Genomic DNA, 17,534 nt, shown 5'->3' with positions numbered 1-17,534 from the left:
CTCCAGGGGCGGAGTCAACCTACTGCTGTGTCTCTGGAAACCAGGTGCTGAGGATAGGGAAGGCCCGGGAGATCCAGGAGGTCTCCCTCCTGCCCAGTCCCTGCTCTGGGGGGGACCAGGATATCCCCTGGGGCAGCTGTGTCCTGTGCTGGGGAGACACCCCACTTTCCCCTCTCGCAGGCCAAGCTCAGACTCTAGGACTTGGGTGCCCATCCTCCCCCTGGCCTGCAGCCTCTCCTTCTCATCTGCCCCTCATGGCCCAACTGTCCTGCCCAGTTCCTCACACCCAGGAAACCAAGATTTATCCTGCCTCCTCCTGTATAGGTGCGTAGGAAGGGCTGCAACCGAGGCTCTCTGATTAGCCAGGGAACCCTCCAGCCTCATGACATGAATGTTCTTCATTTCGTTACCACAGTAACAGCCCTGTGACTTCGGCAGCACAAACTATGTGTCAGGCTGTTCTGAGCACTTTACATGTACCTAACTCACTTAATCCTTACAGCAACCCTGTGATGTGATTATCATCATTGCCACTTCACAGATGAGGAAGTGAGGCCCAGAGAGGTTAAGTCACCTGCCAAAACACACACAGCTGGGAGGGGCCTGGAGCCAGGACATGAGCCCAGCCTCTCTGTCTCCATAGTGTGAGTTTTCTCCCTCTTGCGACCAAAAAATCTCAATACCCCAGACTCCCTGAACACTAAGCAGGGCTTTAGCTTTCTAAAATTCCCAATAACTATTTACCTGTTTCTTTTGAAATAGTCAAAACACTCAATTTTAACTCTTTGAAATGGAAATCGTTCCAAGATGTGTCTTAGATGGCATATGCCACTTATAATTTCATCTTTTAAAGTGACCTGTGGTCATTTCAATGATGGCATCCAAGCTGTGGTGGAATGGGAAGGAACCAGCTGCACCTAGCGTTGTGTAAGAAGCAAGGTTCTGAGCAGAGGCTGCTGGAAACCTAGGCGTGAGCTGAACAGTGAAGGCTGTAAGGCACCGACATGGGCTGCTGCATGGCTTTCGCAGCCAGAGCCAGCCGTCCTTGTTCTCCAGGAGCAGTGAGGCTGCCAGATAACCCAGTTCTGGAGCAAAGACTCGATGTAGAGACTCTGCACCTTCTCTTCTGCTCCTCTACCTTCCACTCTCCTCCTTTTTCCATCTATTTCTACTCCCTCGAGGTTCACAGCCTAGAACAAAAATGTCCCCAACCCCTAAAGCTGCCCAAGGAGCCACTGGCCTCCTCCCTCCTTGCTGCTCGCCCTGCACCCTCTGCCCACCCAGCCCTCCGGCCTCCCCTCCCTGGACTGCTGGCTCCCAGGCATCCTGCCAGGGGACGGCGCATTCAGAACCAGGCACAAATGTGCTCCCTCACCCCCTTCCAGGGGTTCCTGGTGCTGGATACCCCTGAGCTCTGGTGGCCCTCCCCTCACCCTGTCCCCTCCAACCATGCTGTCCTCCCACTGGTTCATGCCCTGTGAATGTGCCCTTGATGGCCCCCAGCTCCCCATACCCTCCCTCTCTGAAAGAACCTCCGGCCTCTCCCTGCTCGTGCCCGAATCCACACTCCATCCTCTGGGGTGGGGCTCTTTGTCCTTTATGTCTGGAGGTTTTTCTCTCCAACCAGACTGGCTGCTCCCAGGGGCATGCTCCTTCTTGCGTCGTCCTGCCCAGCCCCCTCCAACCCCGCACACACCTTCCTTCCTCCTCCCATCCTCACTCTTCCAGGCCCTGACTGCTCCACCCCAGGCTGACACCTGCCTTGACTTGGGGCCCTGGCTCTGAGTTCAAGTTCTGCAAGCTGCTTTATGTGGAAGTTACATCTGTTCTCCTTAGAGATAAGGAGACTTCACAGACAGGGCCCACAGGCTCAATCCCATGTGCACGGTGTGTGGTGGAGCCCCAGGGATGACCCTCTAGCCCAGGCCTGACAAAGAAGCCAGGGAAGCAGCTCCAGTCCCTTCCCCTGGACAGTGAGTCCACACGCTGTCTAACTCCAGCTACCTCCAAGCCCGTCTGCACTCCCTCATTCACAGATGACAGAACATGCAGATGGTAGAGCTGGCAGGACTTTAGAGACCAATCTGGTCCAGGCTAGCCTTCTGAGAAATAGTGAAGCGGAGCTGCAGAAACAGAAAGCAGCTACCCCTGACCACGCTGCAGCCCTGGCAGAGCCACTGCGGCAGCCATCCCTGAGGGTAACCTCGTCCAATCTGTGGGGCAGATAGCCTCTGGGGAATTCAGGCATCTGTCCATTTTCAGGCTTAGCTCAAAGACGAGGAGGTGGCAGAAGGGTCCTCCCCTGCCACCAGAATATCCTGATATTTCCATGACTTTCCTCATGGGGAGGGGACCATGACATAAAAAGGCCAACTCTTGGCAGGGTTGGAGGAACACAGCCTTGTTTCTTGTCCATGACTTGGACAACTTTGTGGGACACGGTTTTGGCCAGGCTCCAGCCCACCTTGCCCCTATCTCTCCCTGGCCCCATGCTCACCTTGGACTCTGCAGCAGTTGTACTTTTGCTCCCGCTGTTCCCCCTGCCTGGACCACCTGCCTCCCCAGTTCTATGTGCTGCCAACCTCTGCTCATCCTTCCAGACCCACAGAAGCCTTCCTGACAAACCACTCTCAGTGCCATGCCCTCACCCACCCGTGCTGTGCGGCTCTGTTGGTGTGTTCCTCTTCCCCATCCCTTGCTTCCCTGGGGTGGCTCAACCCATGCACCATGGCCTGGGAGAATAGGGACAATGGCAGCAGATCCCACCACTCCAAGGAGAGGCTGGAGACAGGATTGGCCACAGAGGGCCTAGATTAGGGAGCAGGGTATGGTGGGGCAGGAACTGCAGCTGCTCAGAGATGGAGAGAAGGAATGAGGAGTTCAGAGCTACACGCACAGGATGGTGCAGAGTGCAGGGTGGGAGAGGGGCAGGACGGCCCATGGGAGCCTGAGTTTAAGGCCTGCAGTAGGGGCTGTCATGTGTGTTGGGCAGGGTGGCGTTGACCTGTAGCTGTGTGAGGGGTGGGGCAGGATTCAGAGACCCCTGAGGCAACAGGCCAGAGTGATTCAGGGAGCTGACAATGGCCTGAAACCAGCGGTAGAAAAAATATCAGGGCCTGTGGGCACAGCTCTGTGTTCTGGACCTGGAGCGGTTGACATGGGGACTCCTGGATCCCACCCCTTGTGGCCCCGGTCTGACTGATGAAGGCTTGGACTGTGGGGAAGGCAAGGGCAGGGTAGGCCCAGGGTTGCAGCCCAATGAGGGGACCACCCCCACCCGCACTTCACCGGTGGTAGCCCAGTGTCCCTCAGCTGCAGCAGCGTGCGGCACGGTACATACAGGGCCTTCCTGTGCACCTCTCTGGGTCCTGTAACTTGGCTCTCCTGGGCACGGGAAGCCCTGATGCCCCTGACCTCAGAAGTTGCCTGCCGGGTGTGAGCTGGGGCGGTATGCCTCATGCACAGCCTTGGAAGGGGTGGTAGCTTGGTAAAGAAAGGGCGGTGTGCACAGGCACTTGCAGAATGGAGTTTGGGGGCAGACTCAGCCGGCTTGGTCCTCACACCCCTCCACAGAACGCTCCCCGCTCTACTCACTTTGCTGTGAGGACACTGAGGCTGAGGGGATAGAGTGATTTGTTCAGAGTCACAGGGGAAGGAGGTGCCAGAGTCCCACCCAAAAGGGTTTTCTCTGAAGGCCAGGCTCTCAGCCAGGCAGGCTGCGGCACCTGTTTGGGGTCTGAGGGACCTGTCTGGCACTGGGGCCTGTCAAATGATGTTGGACCAGCAGACGCTTGAGGCCCTTTCCAGGACTAATCTACGTCGGAGGGCTCCAGGGCACTGTGTGCAGGGGCTGTGAGTCAGGCTTTTGGAAGCCACCAGAAGGCTCTGACCACAGGGGCTGCCAGGGGCAGATTTGGTGCCTCACTACCCAGTGACCGTTTCCATAGGGGTAGAGAGGACGGGACCTTGTTAGTGTCCTGCCCCTCAAGCTGAGCTCTCTGTGCAGGCCCACAGAGCCCCAGAGGGTGGGCCTGTTCATCCAGCCTCCTGTCTTCCTGCTTATGTGGATCCCTAGGCACTGGGACGGGAAGACACAGACTGGCATTCTGTGGTCCCTGGCAACTGACCCAAAGATCTTGCTGTCCTGCCCTGTTCACACCAGGGCCTTTGGACACAGCTTTCCAGGATCACCCCCTTCTTTCACTAGGCCTGCACTAGGGCATTGTCATCTCTTCTCATCCTGCCCACGCAGTCCTGCCCTGGGAGCTCCACCTGCTTCTCCTGGTCACTCAGAGGGCACAGCTTCTGTGGGTAATGAACTCATCTCCCTCTCCCATTCCCCTCAGCCATGAGCCCTCCTACTTCTCCCCACCCTCACCACTGGCCAAATCCTGCCCACCAGAGGAGGGGGATTCTTGGACCCCACCTCCTCTGGGGCTTCCCTTCCTGACCCTCTCAGCCTGGTTACCATCTTTTCCTCAATGTGCGCAGCTATCAGAGCTGGTTCTGCAAACCACCATGTTGCTGGAGTCTCATCTCCCAGCTATGCTCCCTGGGAACACAGTGGTGGGTCCTCCAGTGAAAACCCCCAAGGATGGGCCTCTATCTCCTCTGGAAGATCAGAAACTCCCTGGGTCAGGGACAAGGCCTCCACTGGCACACACATGCCTAACCTCTGCTAGGTTCTGTTTAAGGGATGGTTCAAGGGCTTGCCAAGGAAGAAGCACAAACCCAACCATTCAGAAGTGGTTCTCATAATCCAAGGTTTCAATATGTGAGCTCTGTGTCAGGCCAGCAGCAATGATTGAGGGGAGTAGGAAAGGTGCTTTGTGTGGGACCTGCCAGCACTCAGGGCATTCTGTTCAGGCCCCTGCCCTAGGCCGGACACCACTCTGGTGTATAGAGCTGCCCACAAGAAGTGGACCTCTACCCTTCAGTTGGAGAGCGCCACTCCTCACAGCCTTGCTGTCTTCCCTTGCCCACCTCAACACAGCACACAAACGTGGTCACCTTTCCAACACACACCCCAGCCCAAGGCCCAGGTGAGCAGCCTCTTTGGGGACAACTGGGGTAGGGAGGGGCCCAGGAGCTGGCCTGCAGACTCACCTTCTCTCTGCTGCTGGGGGATCATTGGAGGCGGCTGAGGAAAGGCCTGGCTTATCTGACCATAGGCAGCAGGGTAGGCGGCTGCTGGAGGCCCAAGACAAGAAGCAAGAGCCGGCGACAAGGCAGAGAGTGGAAGCAGGAAGAAAGAGAGAGATTTCAGTGCAGGCAGTAAAAGCAGATCAGCCAAAAAGCGCCCTGCCACTCGGCCACTTAGGACAAAGCCAGCTTTCAGTTCCCGGACTAACAGAGAAGTTGCAAGGTGAAGAGTGGAAATGCGTGTGTGGGTGTGTGTACGTATGTGTGCACATGTGTGTACATTACATGCATACATGCATGTACATGTGGGTATGTGTATGTGTGTGCGTGTGTGTACATTACATGTGTACATGCGTGTGGGTGTACGTGTGTACATTACATGCATACATGCATGTGGGAGGGTGTATGTGTGTGTGAGTACGTTACATGCACACATGCATGTATGTGTTTGTACGTGTGTGTATGTTACAAGTGTGCATGCACGTGTGTCGGTGTATGTATGTGTGTGTACATGTGTATGTGTGGGTGTGTGTGCACGTGTGTACATGGTGTTAGTGCACGTGTGCATACATTACATGCATACATGCATGCGTGTATGTGTGTGCACGTGTGTGTGCATTACATGTGAACATACGTGTTTGTGTTTCAGGGGAGGCAAGTTGAATTTGAAATAGTGGATAAACCACATGTGTGCATAACACACAATAATGGATAATTAAAAACACCAAAATGGCCTGGGCAAGATCACCCCATGCCACCTGGAACCCACAGGAAGGTTGTCCCACTTCTCTGAGCCACAGCTGACTCCTGCTGGCAGGCCCTCCCTCCCACTCAAATGGCACCTGTGTGGGAGGTGGGCGGCCACCTGAGGTGTGGACTTGGCCTCTGGGAAGCCTGCCAGGGGGTAGTCCCCAGGAGCAGAGAACTGAGTTGGATAAACCTGATTGTCCAACTGGAAAGGGCCCGAGGTAGGACAGGAGTGGCCAGCTCCCTCCTCTGCCTGGCTTGGCTCCCATAGCAGCAGAGCCTGAAGTCAGAGCTCAGGGGACCCAGGAGGTGACAGCACCTCCTCTGGGCTCCAGATGTGCCAGGCCAGCTTCACCTCAGTTCCCTCACCCCTTGCCAGGCAGCCCCACTGCACTCATGGGAGACAGCACTGGCTCTTCTAAGCACAGGGAAGAGAGACCCTGATCAGGTCAGGCAGTAGGACACAGGCTAGGCAGGGACGAGGATGGGGTGCTGTGTCGTCCAGGGGTGAGAGAAAGAGAGAAGCCTGGCTGACAGCTTGGCTTGCGCTCAGTGACCCCAGGCCCTCTGCTCACTCAAGGCTATCCCTTCCCACCTCTCTTCCTCTGCTCCCTGTCACACCTGCTGGGACCCCATCCTGCTGCCTGTGTGTGAGGAAGGGGATGGGGAAACAGCATCTCTTCTAGAGGCCCTCCTTCTCTCAAATCAGGCATCTGTGCTTCCCGGGCCAGTGGCTGTGACCCGTGGTGGGCACACCCAGATCCAGCCTCACCTGTGGTGCTATTGTCAAACCTGGTGCTCCTGGGCAAACCGGCCCTGGAAACTCCTTGGGGAAGGGAAATCTGGCCTCAAAGATAAGTAACTGCCCAGCAAGGGCAAAACTTCCACCTGGCCTGGCCACTCGCCTGAAGTTCTGCCCATCCCCACTGCAGGAGCACTCTAGGTGGCCCGCTGACAAGAAGGCAGCCTGGAGGATCTCTGGCAGCACAGCCCTCCCTCTTTCCACTCTCTCTCCCCACCCCATGCAGTGCTGGCCCCAGGTCTGAGGGGGCACTGGTGTCACAGGCGTGGAGAGATAAACGGAGTTGGGGAAGGAGCCGTGGGGACGCGTGGATACTAACGACCTGCATACTGCTGCACTCCGGCGTAGGCCTGCTGCAGGGGGTCCGCGGCGGTGGGGCTCTGCGCTGTAGGGAGCCAAGGGGACAGAGGTCAGCAGTGCCCACCACACTGGCCCTTCCCCCTATGCCCATGAGGACAATGATGTAGCTGCACCGCCTTTTCTGGCTAGTGCAGGCTCTGCCCTGGGGCATGGCATCTGAGACAGAAACCCTGAGTGCCTGGACCCTCTGGGGGTCACCTTCCCTAGCTCAGCATCCTTGGCAGGGTAGACAGTTGCCCACCCTGGCTGGGGGATGCAGGCTGCAGTTGGCCTAGGGTTGGGGTAAGATGGGGGCTCATGCAGAGCACTGTGGAGGGTTGGGGAGGAGATGCCAAGGAAGCCTCAACACTGAGATGCTGGCTGGGGGGACATACAAGGGGCCCAGCCCTGCATAAGGGCTGTGGGGAAAGGGAGAGGGGGCTGGCAGCCCCTAAAGGGTGAAAGAAAGGGTAAGAAGGCCTCACACTACCGCTTTGTCCTCCTGGGCCACTGTGCCTGCTCACAAAGAGGGACCCGCCCTCACTGTCAGGGAAGCTGCACCAGGCATGGAGGGCTTCCACCCCTAGCCCATGGCCAAGCTCCTCTCAGCAGGGACCAGCTACGCAAATGGGGTCTTCCCAGCAGACTGAGAGAGGGGTGCTGCCCACAGAACCGAGGAACCAGAAGACCAAGGACCTTCCTCCTGTCTTCCAACACTGTGACCCTGGGATATCTCCCGCTCAGTGGGAAGAGAGGTCCCCTGAACCAATACTTTGGCAAGAAACTCAGGGAAGCTGGGCTGAGGGAAAGGCCTGGTTCCCTTCTGTTGCCTTTGCTGTCTCTGCAGAAGCTGTGGGAAAAAGCCTGAAGCATGGGCCAGCAGTAGGCACTGGTTTTGGTGACCAAGGCTGGTAGTGACTAATGTGGGAGTGGGCTGGCCTTGGAAGCCCAGAGACATGGTAGAGGCAGGGACTGCCCAGAGGGAGGATGGAGCCCTAGGATGCTTGAGGGAAAACCAGATAACATGCAGTGGCAGGAAGAAACTAGCTGGGCTTATCCACCTGTCAACTCAGGCCAGCTAAGCTAACTGGCTATGCCAGGCTTTGGGATCTTTAGTCTAGGAAGAGTGCCCCAACTTCCCTTCTAAGCATGTTTCCCTGAGTATCTCAGTAAACCTCCATTAGAAAAAGAGCACCTGGGCTGGGCACAGTGGCTCATGCCTGTAATCCCAACACTTTGGGAGGCCGAGGTGGGTGGATCACCTGAGGTCAGGAGTTTGAGACAAGCCTGGCCAACATAGTGAAACCCTGTCTCTACTAAAAATACAAAAAAATTAGCGGGCATGGTGGTGGGCGCCAGTAATCCCAGCTACTCAGGAGACTGAGGCAGGAGGATCGCTTGAACCTGGGAAGTGGAGGTTGCCGTGAACTGAGATCATGCCATTGCACTCCAGTCTGGGCAACAAAAGCAAAACTCCGTCTCAATAAAAAGAAAAGAAAGAAAGAAAGAAAAAGAGCACCTGGGCCTGAAGGGTGTCCAGGGAAAAGCCTGGGGCAGAGGTCCCTAGAGACAACTGGACAGTAGGTTCCATAGCCCCCAGGAGCAGGATGTGGCAGGGCAGTCCGACCCAGGAGGGCTCTGCTCAGATGTGGGGAGCTGAAGATTAGCCACAATGAAGCCTCCTTCCTGCCTGGGGATGTCCCAGTCCCACACCCTGTTCCTCTGTTTCCCCCATGGTAGAGGCTGGAACTGAGGGCTCCTCAGTGGGGTGTGCTTGGCAGGGTGGTCTCCTCTCTGCCCCTATCCTCTGCCAGCCTCTAAGCTCTATGGAGAGAGAACCATGTCCAGATTGTGCTCTTGGTCTTTCCAGCTATTCACCCATGCAGTGTGTTTGTGCAAATTAGAAAAGGGTGCCCCTTCCTCTGGGCACACAGCTTGGTGCCCTTATGCAATATATAACCTGCACGATTTGCATGGCAGTCTCCAGCACAGTGCCAGGAACATCATAAGCATCTGGCAAATAGTATGATGAAAAGAATGAATGAACAATCTTTAATGTTTGCAAGAGCCACCCCTTCAAGGGTGTTTATGTGACAGTAAAGGCCACACTGTGTGCATCCAGCAAGAACCCAAGAGGGGAGATCAGAAAAGCTACCTGGGGCTAGGAAGCAGAGAAAAGCATTTATGAGACCCTCTCTAGTTCTCTGACTAACGACCTCATTAGTAACTGCCAAAGAGTGAACATTTTGAAGGATCTCGCTCATTACAGTGGGTCCAAACTCTGCATTTAAAGATGGTAAATTAATTTTTTTAATGTACTACTTTTTTCCTTTCTTTCCCTCCATCCCTCCCTCCCTCTTGCTCTGGCAGGGAATTGTTTATGAGATGTGGCAGATTGTTACAAATGGGGGAAGAAACGTTTCCAAATTCCATGAGGGAAATAGCTCACAGATGCTGGAGGGGGTTGGGAAGGAGCAGGTTTATCAGGATCCAGAGATCCAGATGGGCTTGTGGGCAGGAAGGGGTGGGAAACGAAGATACCCAGATGTGCTGGGGATGCCACCTCCCAGCCCATGAGCCTGAAACTGGTGGGGTCTCTTCCACCCCCAGCTTGCCCAGCTCCATCCTGCCTCCCTACCAGCTTGGGGTCATCATCTTTAAACAACACTCCAGATCGTTAGAGCCTCATCATTTCACTCTCTAGACTCCTCTGGCCTCTTCTTGGTGCAATGAGTAGTAGATTATGGGGCAAACTCTGGAATGGGGAATGGGATCAAGGACAACTCCAAGTTCAAAGTCAGGAAATTCTCCTCTATTTCCCTCTAGTACACTGACCTTGCACTCTGCTGCTGGTGGGACTTGTATATACTACAAATGCCTGGTCTGCACTCCAGATAGGGAAGCGAGAATGTCTGGGCTTATGTGGTTATATAAAGCCCCACAGTGGATTCTGATGGGCACCGAGAATGGGGAACAGGACCCAGCCTCTGCTGTCAATCCACCTTGGGCTGGCCTGCCTGCCCTGTGTGCCAATCTCCTTACCACCTCCACTCTTGCCAGGCAGGTCCCTCCACAGGAGGGTGTTCCCTGTTCATCTTCACCTCTCCAATTCCTGCCCATCTGTTAAAGCTCGATGATAGCTTCCTCCTTGGGGAGGCTCTTTTGGGCTTATTCAGCCTACAGAACTCTCCATTCATTGGGATCTTTAGCATTTCAAGTCTGAGAACACTCACTCTTGATCAAACTTAATTCTGCCTTATTGTCTCATCTTTCTGCAGACTTAGATTGTGTTCCCAATGGACTCTGACTTCCCAGGTGATAGGTCCATGTCCTGCCCTCCTTCTTGGGCCCCCCTTTCCAAGCACAAACTGAGTACTTACTGATACTTACGGGGACTCTAACCTCATCCTCTGCCCTCCAGGAAGTAGGGCAGCACTCTCCACATCTGGAGCACGTTGCCCTTGTAGTCTACTACAGGGCTTTGGGCCCAGCTTCCCTGCCCTGATAGCAGCCCATTCTCCACACTAGGGAGAAGAGCTGCTTCAGGTAAACTGGACACTCTCACCCTGTGAGGACGGCTAAGTTTGAGGAACAAAGTTAATCAGGAGCAGGCCTCCTGGATCTTTCTGTGTGGCAGACTTTTTGGTAAGAGTCCAGGAGCTGTCCAAGGTGCTGGGCTGTCTGTGGTGCTGAGCTGTCCAGGGCGCTAATAGCGCTTTTGCGTGCAGCAAGGGATTCGACTGGTCTGTACTAGACAGACTGCCAATCGTTGTACCTCCCTCCACTCCTTCCCAAAAAGTATTTTCCTACTTAACACTACCCCTGATTGTTCTTCTAGTTTCTATCCCCTTACTTCTTGTAGGTTAAATTGACACGCAATTATTTTGCACTTACTGGTCTCTCTACATGGTTGTACAACTGCACCCAGTCTCCTTTCTTTCCTAAGGGAGCATCTGGAATGGGATTCTGTCTCCCAGATCAGAATGACACATCTCCAAGGGTAGGATTTGGGTCTCATTTCTTCCATCACAGGTTCCTTGAAGGAAGATGGGAGGCTGGCCCTCTCTGATCACACTTGGGGTTTCATGAAGGAATGGACAGACGGCAGGAGCCACATCTTGTTATAACAGCAAGGGCAGGGACAGCATGGATAAAGAATGTGCTGCATAGGGAAATAAGTGCTAACAGATGTGCTTACCTGGGTAGGGGTGGATGCCATTGGCGAACACAGCTTCTGCAGCAGGTTGCCCATTGGCTTGTGGGGGGAGGCCGGTGAAGCCATTCACCCCAATGGGGGACGGGATGCTAGGCACGGCTGGTGCAGTGATGCCCGGAGGGGTGCTGCCACCTGGGATATTCCAGGGATACGGAAGGGTGAAGGAGGAGGGGAGGCAAGCAGAACAAAGGTGAGGAAGGCCCACCCATAAAGCTCCACTCAACTGTTTCCAAGGACATGTGGATAGACTTGGACCTCACATACCAGCTCAATCTTATCTATGACCCATGCCTTGCCTTATCTCCCTATATGAAGTGACTTCACCTATTCCAGTTGTATCCATCCTTTAAGGCAGAGTCCAAATTCCACCTGCCTAAAGAAGATTTCTCTGACCCTGATCGCTTGTCCTTAGACAGCACATAGACTACTCTCAATGCCCTTGACTGTAATCACACTTGGTCTTCCTTCAGTCCTTTTTTTTTTTTTTTTTTTTTTTTGTCTTGCTCTGTTGCCCAGGTTGCTGGAGTACAGTGGTGCAACCTCAGCTCACTGCAACCTTCACCTCCTGGGTTCAATCAATTCTCCTGCCTCAGCCTCCCAGGTAGCTAGGACTACCAGCATGCACCACTAGGCCCAACTAACTTTTGTATTTTTTAGTAGGGTTGGGGTTTTGCCATGTGGGCCAGGCTGGTCTTGAACTCCTGACCTCAAGTGATCCACCTGCCTCGGCCTCCCAAAATGCTGGGATTACAGGCATGAGCCACCATACCTGGCCCTCCTTAAGTCTTTTTCAGTGCTGTTACTCTCTCCAGCTAAGGCTGGATGAGCTGGTCTTTACTTGGTCACTGGGGAGCTGATATGCCTCTCCAGAAAGAAGTTTTTCTGCTCAGATGGAGTAGGTCTTAATTCTGGCATTCTCTTGTACTGAGGCAGAGAGGTTGTTATACAGCCCAGACTCAGCTCTAGCTCATACACAAAGAAGACACCTTGGCCTCCTCCAGTTGAAGCAATGTAGTGGTCATGATGGTGAGAATAAAGTTGGGGTCAAATGACAATATCCTGTGTCCTTCCTATGCCAGGTGGGTGGAACCTGAGATGTGGATATTATGGTGATTGTACTGAAAGCCCAGAGGCTGGAAAGGGCCTTCCTCTCACGTAGGAAGCAGGGTCCCTCTGAGAACATGGACCTGAGTCTGGCCCACTGCCTGGGCTCATGTGTATCCCTTGAAGTTGGGGATCAGAGGTGAAGGGTAGTGTTCAAGTTGAGCCCATAGATGGCAGTCTTTTGTGGCTTTCAGCTGGGAAAGGAACATCTCTCGGATGTTAGGAAAGTTGCTGCTGTGGCCTAGGCACAGAGAGCCAAGGAATCTCAGTGAATGAGAGCCTGGGGTGCAGGACCAGCCCTTAGAACTAGACTAGAGTGTCTCAACTTTGACACTATTACCATCTGGGGCCAGATAGTTCCTTGTGGTGGCTGTCCTGTGCACTGCAGGATGTATAGCAATATCCTTGGCCTCTACCCACTAGATTTCAGTAGCAATCCCCACTACCAGTTGTGACAATCAAAAATGTCTCCAGACATTGCCAGATGTCCTGGGGATTCGGGGGCATAACTGCAACAGTTGAGACTCACTGGAACGGACAATAGCGAAGATTCAATCAAAAACATGATTTGTGAGCTGGGTCATTTCCAAACTCCTGCCCCTTGATAACTCTTGTGGTTCTCTCTAGCTTGTTGCATAGTTGTCTTAGAAAAAGCCAGTGAGTCTAGGTTGCGTTAAAGGGAAATGGAAAAAAAAAAAAAAAAGCAATACCCAAATGGGTTCCTTCTGTGCTTGGGTCAGGGACTGAACAAGGCCACAGAATGGCCAAGGCTCTTTTCCTCATAGACACTGTAGGGAGATGTCTTCATGTCAATTTCTTTCCAGGTCTCTATTGTTAGTAGAGATCAAGATACATTGTTTCCTGATAAGGTTAAACAGCTTGAGAGAAAGCCACCCCACCCTGAAATCACACCCTAGACTGCATGGGTCCCACATCTCATCTTCCCTTGGATCTTCAGGGATTAGAACATTTTTGAGACAAACTGCCAGAAGGCAAGGTCTCTTGGGCCCAGACACTATGTACTTTTGCCACAGAATGGTCCGCTGATAGCTGAAATTAGGTCCCAGCCTGGGGCCAGCTGTTCTCCCACCAGGCCAGACCCTGTGTTGGCACCTGCCAGCTCACCTGAGGTTGGGGTCATAGGTGCGGCCGCCAGGCCATTCATGTTGAGGGCCGCCATCTGCTGCATCTGGGCGGCAGCGAAGGCAGCCATGGGGTTCAGGTAGCCGCCCTGTGCGACTGATGCCATCAGGGCCGCTTGCTGCTGCATCAGCTGGGGCAGAGGGAGTGGAAAAAATATCACGTGCTTCCAGGGGGCATCCCTCCCCGACAGGGGCCTCAGCTCCCGGAGACCAACCTCCCAGGCTCTGCGCCCCAGACACCCCAGGCAGTCTCCCACTCCAGAAAGCCCTGATGCCTCTCCATTCTTGCCCTGTACCCCAACAGCTATTAGAGTCCACCGCCCTGAGAGATGACTATGTTTAAAAGTAATGCTAGGGTCTTTGGAACTCTAAAGTTGTTGTTAGGGACAGGGAAAGAGGCTGGTTCTGTGGGTGCTAGTCAGCCCCGTGTACGGCCTGTCATTCGTGGGGAAGTGACATCCAAAGCACTAGAGACATGCGGAATGAGCCTCTGCAAAACTTAACGTAGCACAGGTTTCTGTCCAGAACGGTTTTAATTTGGAGTCTATTGGTAGAAGTGACAGGAGAATTATGAATAGAACCCCAGGCACTCCTAGTGTTGTCACAAAGGTGAGTGCAGACAGGGGAGGCTGCAGAATGTGGCCAAGGCGGACAGTGCTGCAGCAGTGACGTAAGCCTGCATTTTCAGACCCAGAACCGTGGCTGGCCTCAGTGCCACCCACATGGGGGCTGTGGTTACCGGTCTGGAGGCAGCTCCAAGAGAGGCTGACAGAGTGGGTCCGCATGTGGAATAAAGAAGTAGGTGGGCCAGAGGCCTGAGGGGATATCGGAAATGTGGGTGTGTAGGGGTTTAGGGCGCCTCACAGGAGCCCTGCCAGGAGAGACCAGAAGGCCTGAAGTCTCGTTTCATGGAGTGGGGGTTGTTTGCAACCAATGACCTGAACCTCCCCCTCTCATCTGTGCTTCTCAGGGTTCAACGTTGATCTGGCTGAGGGGAAAAGGCTCAGGGTAACCCACGTTTCTGTGGGGCCTCTCTCAGCTCTGCCCCTTAGAAGCAAGACAGCAACCCACCTCTTCCTGGCAGCCACCCCAACTGGGCCAGCCTTCTTTCAAACCCTTCTGAAGTTACACTCCCCGGGTTCATGGGTTCATTCCCGGCCCCTCCTCACTCTGGAGGGAAAGGGCGAGGGATAGAGCAGAATTTTCGGTTATGTGTTCTGCTCTCTGGGGCTCCCAGGGGAGTGAGCTTGAGAACTGCTGCCCGTTCGCGCTGCCACTTACTGCCTGAGCGTAGGCGCCGTAGGCCCCGAACGGGATGGCCATGGGGTTGAACATGCCCATCTGGCCAGCCATCTGCTGCATTCGCCGCATCGTGCGCTCCTTGTCGGTGTCGGCGAACTTGACCACCAGACTGGACGAGGCTCCCTGCGGCCGGGGCGGCGCGTGAGACCCACCTGCTCCAGAGCCTCCGCCCGCAGCTGTCGGTGCCCCTGGCCTGCGCCCACCCCGCCCGCTCCTCGCGGCTCTTTGGAGAGGGCGGCATCGGTGCTTGCCCAGGGGAATGAGGTGTGAACCCCACCGCGGGCATTTTCTACCTGGGTAACCTCAGGCCAGTTCCTTAACATCCCTGGGCCTCCACGTCCTTGTCTGAGACCCGGGGATAAGGGTCATGCTTTCCTGTCTCTTGGGGAGACTGGACTGCCGGCGGGGCGTGGCGGGTGCTGGGGTCGCGGCCCGCCGCTGCCCTAGCCCCCGCCCCAAGGGGCCAGCACTCACCGGCATGGTCTGGCTGCCGTGTAGCGCGTTGATGGCTGCCTGCGCCTCGGCGTGGGAGGAGTACTTCACAAAGGCGCACCCTGCGGGGACGCGAGAGGCCGAGCTGGGACCCAGAAGCAGGGCCAGGGAGGGGCCGGGAGGAGAGGGCGCATCCCAGGTGAACGCAGACGGATGAGGCAGAGATTGAGAAAGAGACACCAAGAAGCCCAGAGACAGACGGCGACGGCCCGGGAGACTCAGAGGCGCCCTCAGGTCTCCCTCCGCCTCGCCCCTCCCTCCCGGGCATCCCTCCCGGCCCCGCCCCGCGCACCCTTGCTGTTGCCGTCGGGCCCGCGCAGGATGGTGCACTCCTCGATGTTCCCGAAGGCCTCGAAGAGGCGGCGGACGTCGTCCTCGGACTGTTGCTTGTTGAGCATGCCCACGAAGAGTTTTCTATCTTCTAGAACAAAATTAGGAGATGCTTACCCGGGCCAGGGACCGGGCTGCGCGGGAGCAGGGCACGGCCGGAGGGGGAGGGCGGCAGGGAAAGGGAGGAGCCGGGGAGGCGGGGCTGGGGCTCGGAGCCGGCGGGGGAGGAGTGCGGGGAGGGGTACGGGAGCAGGGCTTAGTCGGAGCGGGAGGGGCGAGGGGGAGAAGTGGGTGGGGTAGCAGCGCACAGCCGCGGGACAGGTGCGGGGAGAGCTGTGGCAGGCAGGAGCTGGATCGCAGCGACTCGGCCTCTCCCCGCCTGCAGGGCAGGCTGCACCCTGAGGAGCAGAGCCCTGGGCTGGCTCCTCACTAGAGCACACGGGCAGCCTGCGTTCCCCTCCTCCCTCCTCTCACGCGCTATCCTCCACAGGCACCAAAATGAATGATAACTGGCAGGTCTGCCGTCGGGCCTTTGCAGATGCTGTTCCCCTGCCTGGAGCGCACTCATCACAAGGTCCAGTCCTTCTCTTCTTTTAGATCTCAGTTTAAGTATTGCCTCCTCACCCATGCTTCTGCTTACCCCTCCCTTACTCTGTTTCAGCCCCCCATCCCTTTGGCCAGAATGTCAAAGGACAATGACTGCTTTGCTTTGCGGTTTTCCGTATAGCTCTCCTTTCCCATCCATTCCCTGGGATGCTCACAGGGGACAGAGACCAGGTCTCTCTGCTGAAGCAGCAGTGCCTGGAGCATAGGAGGCCCTCCATTCAGTGATGAGGGGAATAAAAAATGAGTGACTGCCCGCCCTGTGCCATCCCAGGGCACACCTCCTTGGTATCTCACATATTTTTTTCCTCCATCTGGATACCCCTTCCTCGTTCTGGCTCTTCTTATTTCTTCACGCTGCAAAATTCGACCCTGGGCACTTTGGGGGCACCTGTTCCTGAAGATACCTCAGCAGCCCCCACACACCTGGGGCGAGTACCAAGTGCTTTGTTGGCCCCATGCTGTGTGCTCAGGGAGCAGCCCCCACACACCTGGGGCGAGTACCAAGTGCTTTGTTGGCCCCATGCTGTGTGCTCAGGGAGACAAGGCACCCTGTATCGACCCACAGCAGCTGGTGAATGACTGCAGAAGGCACCCCCAGCCCACATGCGGCTACTTCAGTGTGACTGCCACTCCTCTCACTGAGAGTTGGGGGGCGTATTCCTTCCCCTTGAATCTCGGTGGGGCTTGTGACTGCTCTAACAAATAAAGAATGGCAGAAGTGATGCCAGGTGACTTCTGAGGTTGGGTCATAAAAGAGATCAGCTTCCACTTGGCTCTGTTTTGGGGGGCTGTTAGATCTGTGGAAGCCAGCCACCATGCTGTGAACCCCCAATTAGCCCATGCAGAAGAGTCCCCATGGAAAGGAACTGAGGCCCCAGCTGACAGCCAACATCAACCACCAGACATGTGAATGAATGGGTCCTCAGATAATTCCAGCTCCCAGGCTTTGAATTTTCCAGCTGAGGCCCAGACATCCTGGAGCAGAGACAGGCCTTCCATGCTGTGCCCTGTGAATTCCTGACCCACGGAATCCATGAGCAAAATAAATGGTTGTTTTACACCACTCAGTTTCGGGCTAAATTGGTATGCAGCCATAGGAACTGGAACAGAGTCCCAGGGGTGGCTGCACTCAGCAGGCATTCACTAGATGTTTGTGGATGATTACATGATTGACACACAGCCAAAGCTGCAGAAATGCAGACCCCAAAACTGCAAATGGCCATGTGTTCATGGTTTCCTCTGAACACATGGGCACTCAAAGACCCTGTGTCCTTCTGTATCCAAGGTGGTTATTACCTTCTCTCTCAGAGAA

At 55.3% G+C, this 17,534-nt stretch overlaps 2 protein-coding genes across 28 annotated transcripts in view; both read right to left on the bottom strand.

Annotated features, from left to right (window-relative positions):
* The window catches only part of TPGS2 (tubulin polyglutamylase complex subunit 2), an 821,754-nt gene that overhangs the window by 470,363 nt on the left and 333,857 nt on the right, over positions 1 to 17,534 (bottom strand). The window lies entirely within an intron of this gene.
* CELF4 (CUGBP Elav-like family member 4) overlaps positions 1 to 17,534 on the bottom strand; it is a 320,949-nt gene that overhangs the window by 16,286 nt on the left and 287,129 nt on the right. For 5 of the 27 annotated variants that reach the window (XR_007721063.1, XM_050767262.1, XM_050767286.1 and 2 more), the window contains exons 4-10: positions 15,579 to 15,707; positions 15,269 to 15,348; positions 14,774 to 14,917; positions 13,476 to 13,623; positions 11,229 to 11,378; positions 7,011 to 7,076; positions 5,107 to 5,190 (exon numbers count right to left, since the gene is read on the bottom strand). Coding sequence is in view for 26 of the 27 variants with exons in the window: in XM_050767262.1 (XP_050623219.1) it covers positions 5,107 to 5,190; positions 7,011 to 7,076; positions 11,229 to 11,378; positions 13,476 to 13,623; positions 14,774 to 14,917; positions 15,269 to 15,348; positions 15,579 to 15,707 (801 nt within the window). In the remaining variant the exon portion in view is untranslated. The remainder of the gene's footprint in view (positions 1 to 5,106; positions 5,191 to 7,010; positions 7,077 to 11,228; positions 11,379 to 13,475; positions 13,624 to 14,773; positions 14,918 to 15,268; positions 15,349 to 15,578; positions 15,708 to 17,534) is intronic. The other 22 variants (XM_050767263.1, XM_050767288.1, XM_050767270.1 and 19 more) reach the window with 7 other exon arrangements.

The sequence above is a fragment of the Macaca thibetana genome, chromosome 18, assembly GCF_024542745.1.
Source record: "Macaca thibetana thibetana isolate TM-01 chromosome 18, ASM2454274v1, whole genome shotgun sequence".
Lineage (NCBI taxonomy): Eukaryota > Metazoa > Chordata > Mammalia > Primates > Cercopithecidae > Macaca > Macaca thibetana.
This window is presented reverse-complemented; position numbering and strand designations above follow the sequence as displayed.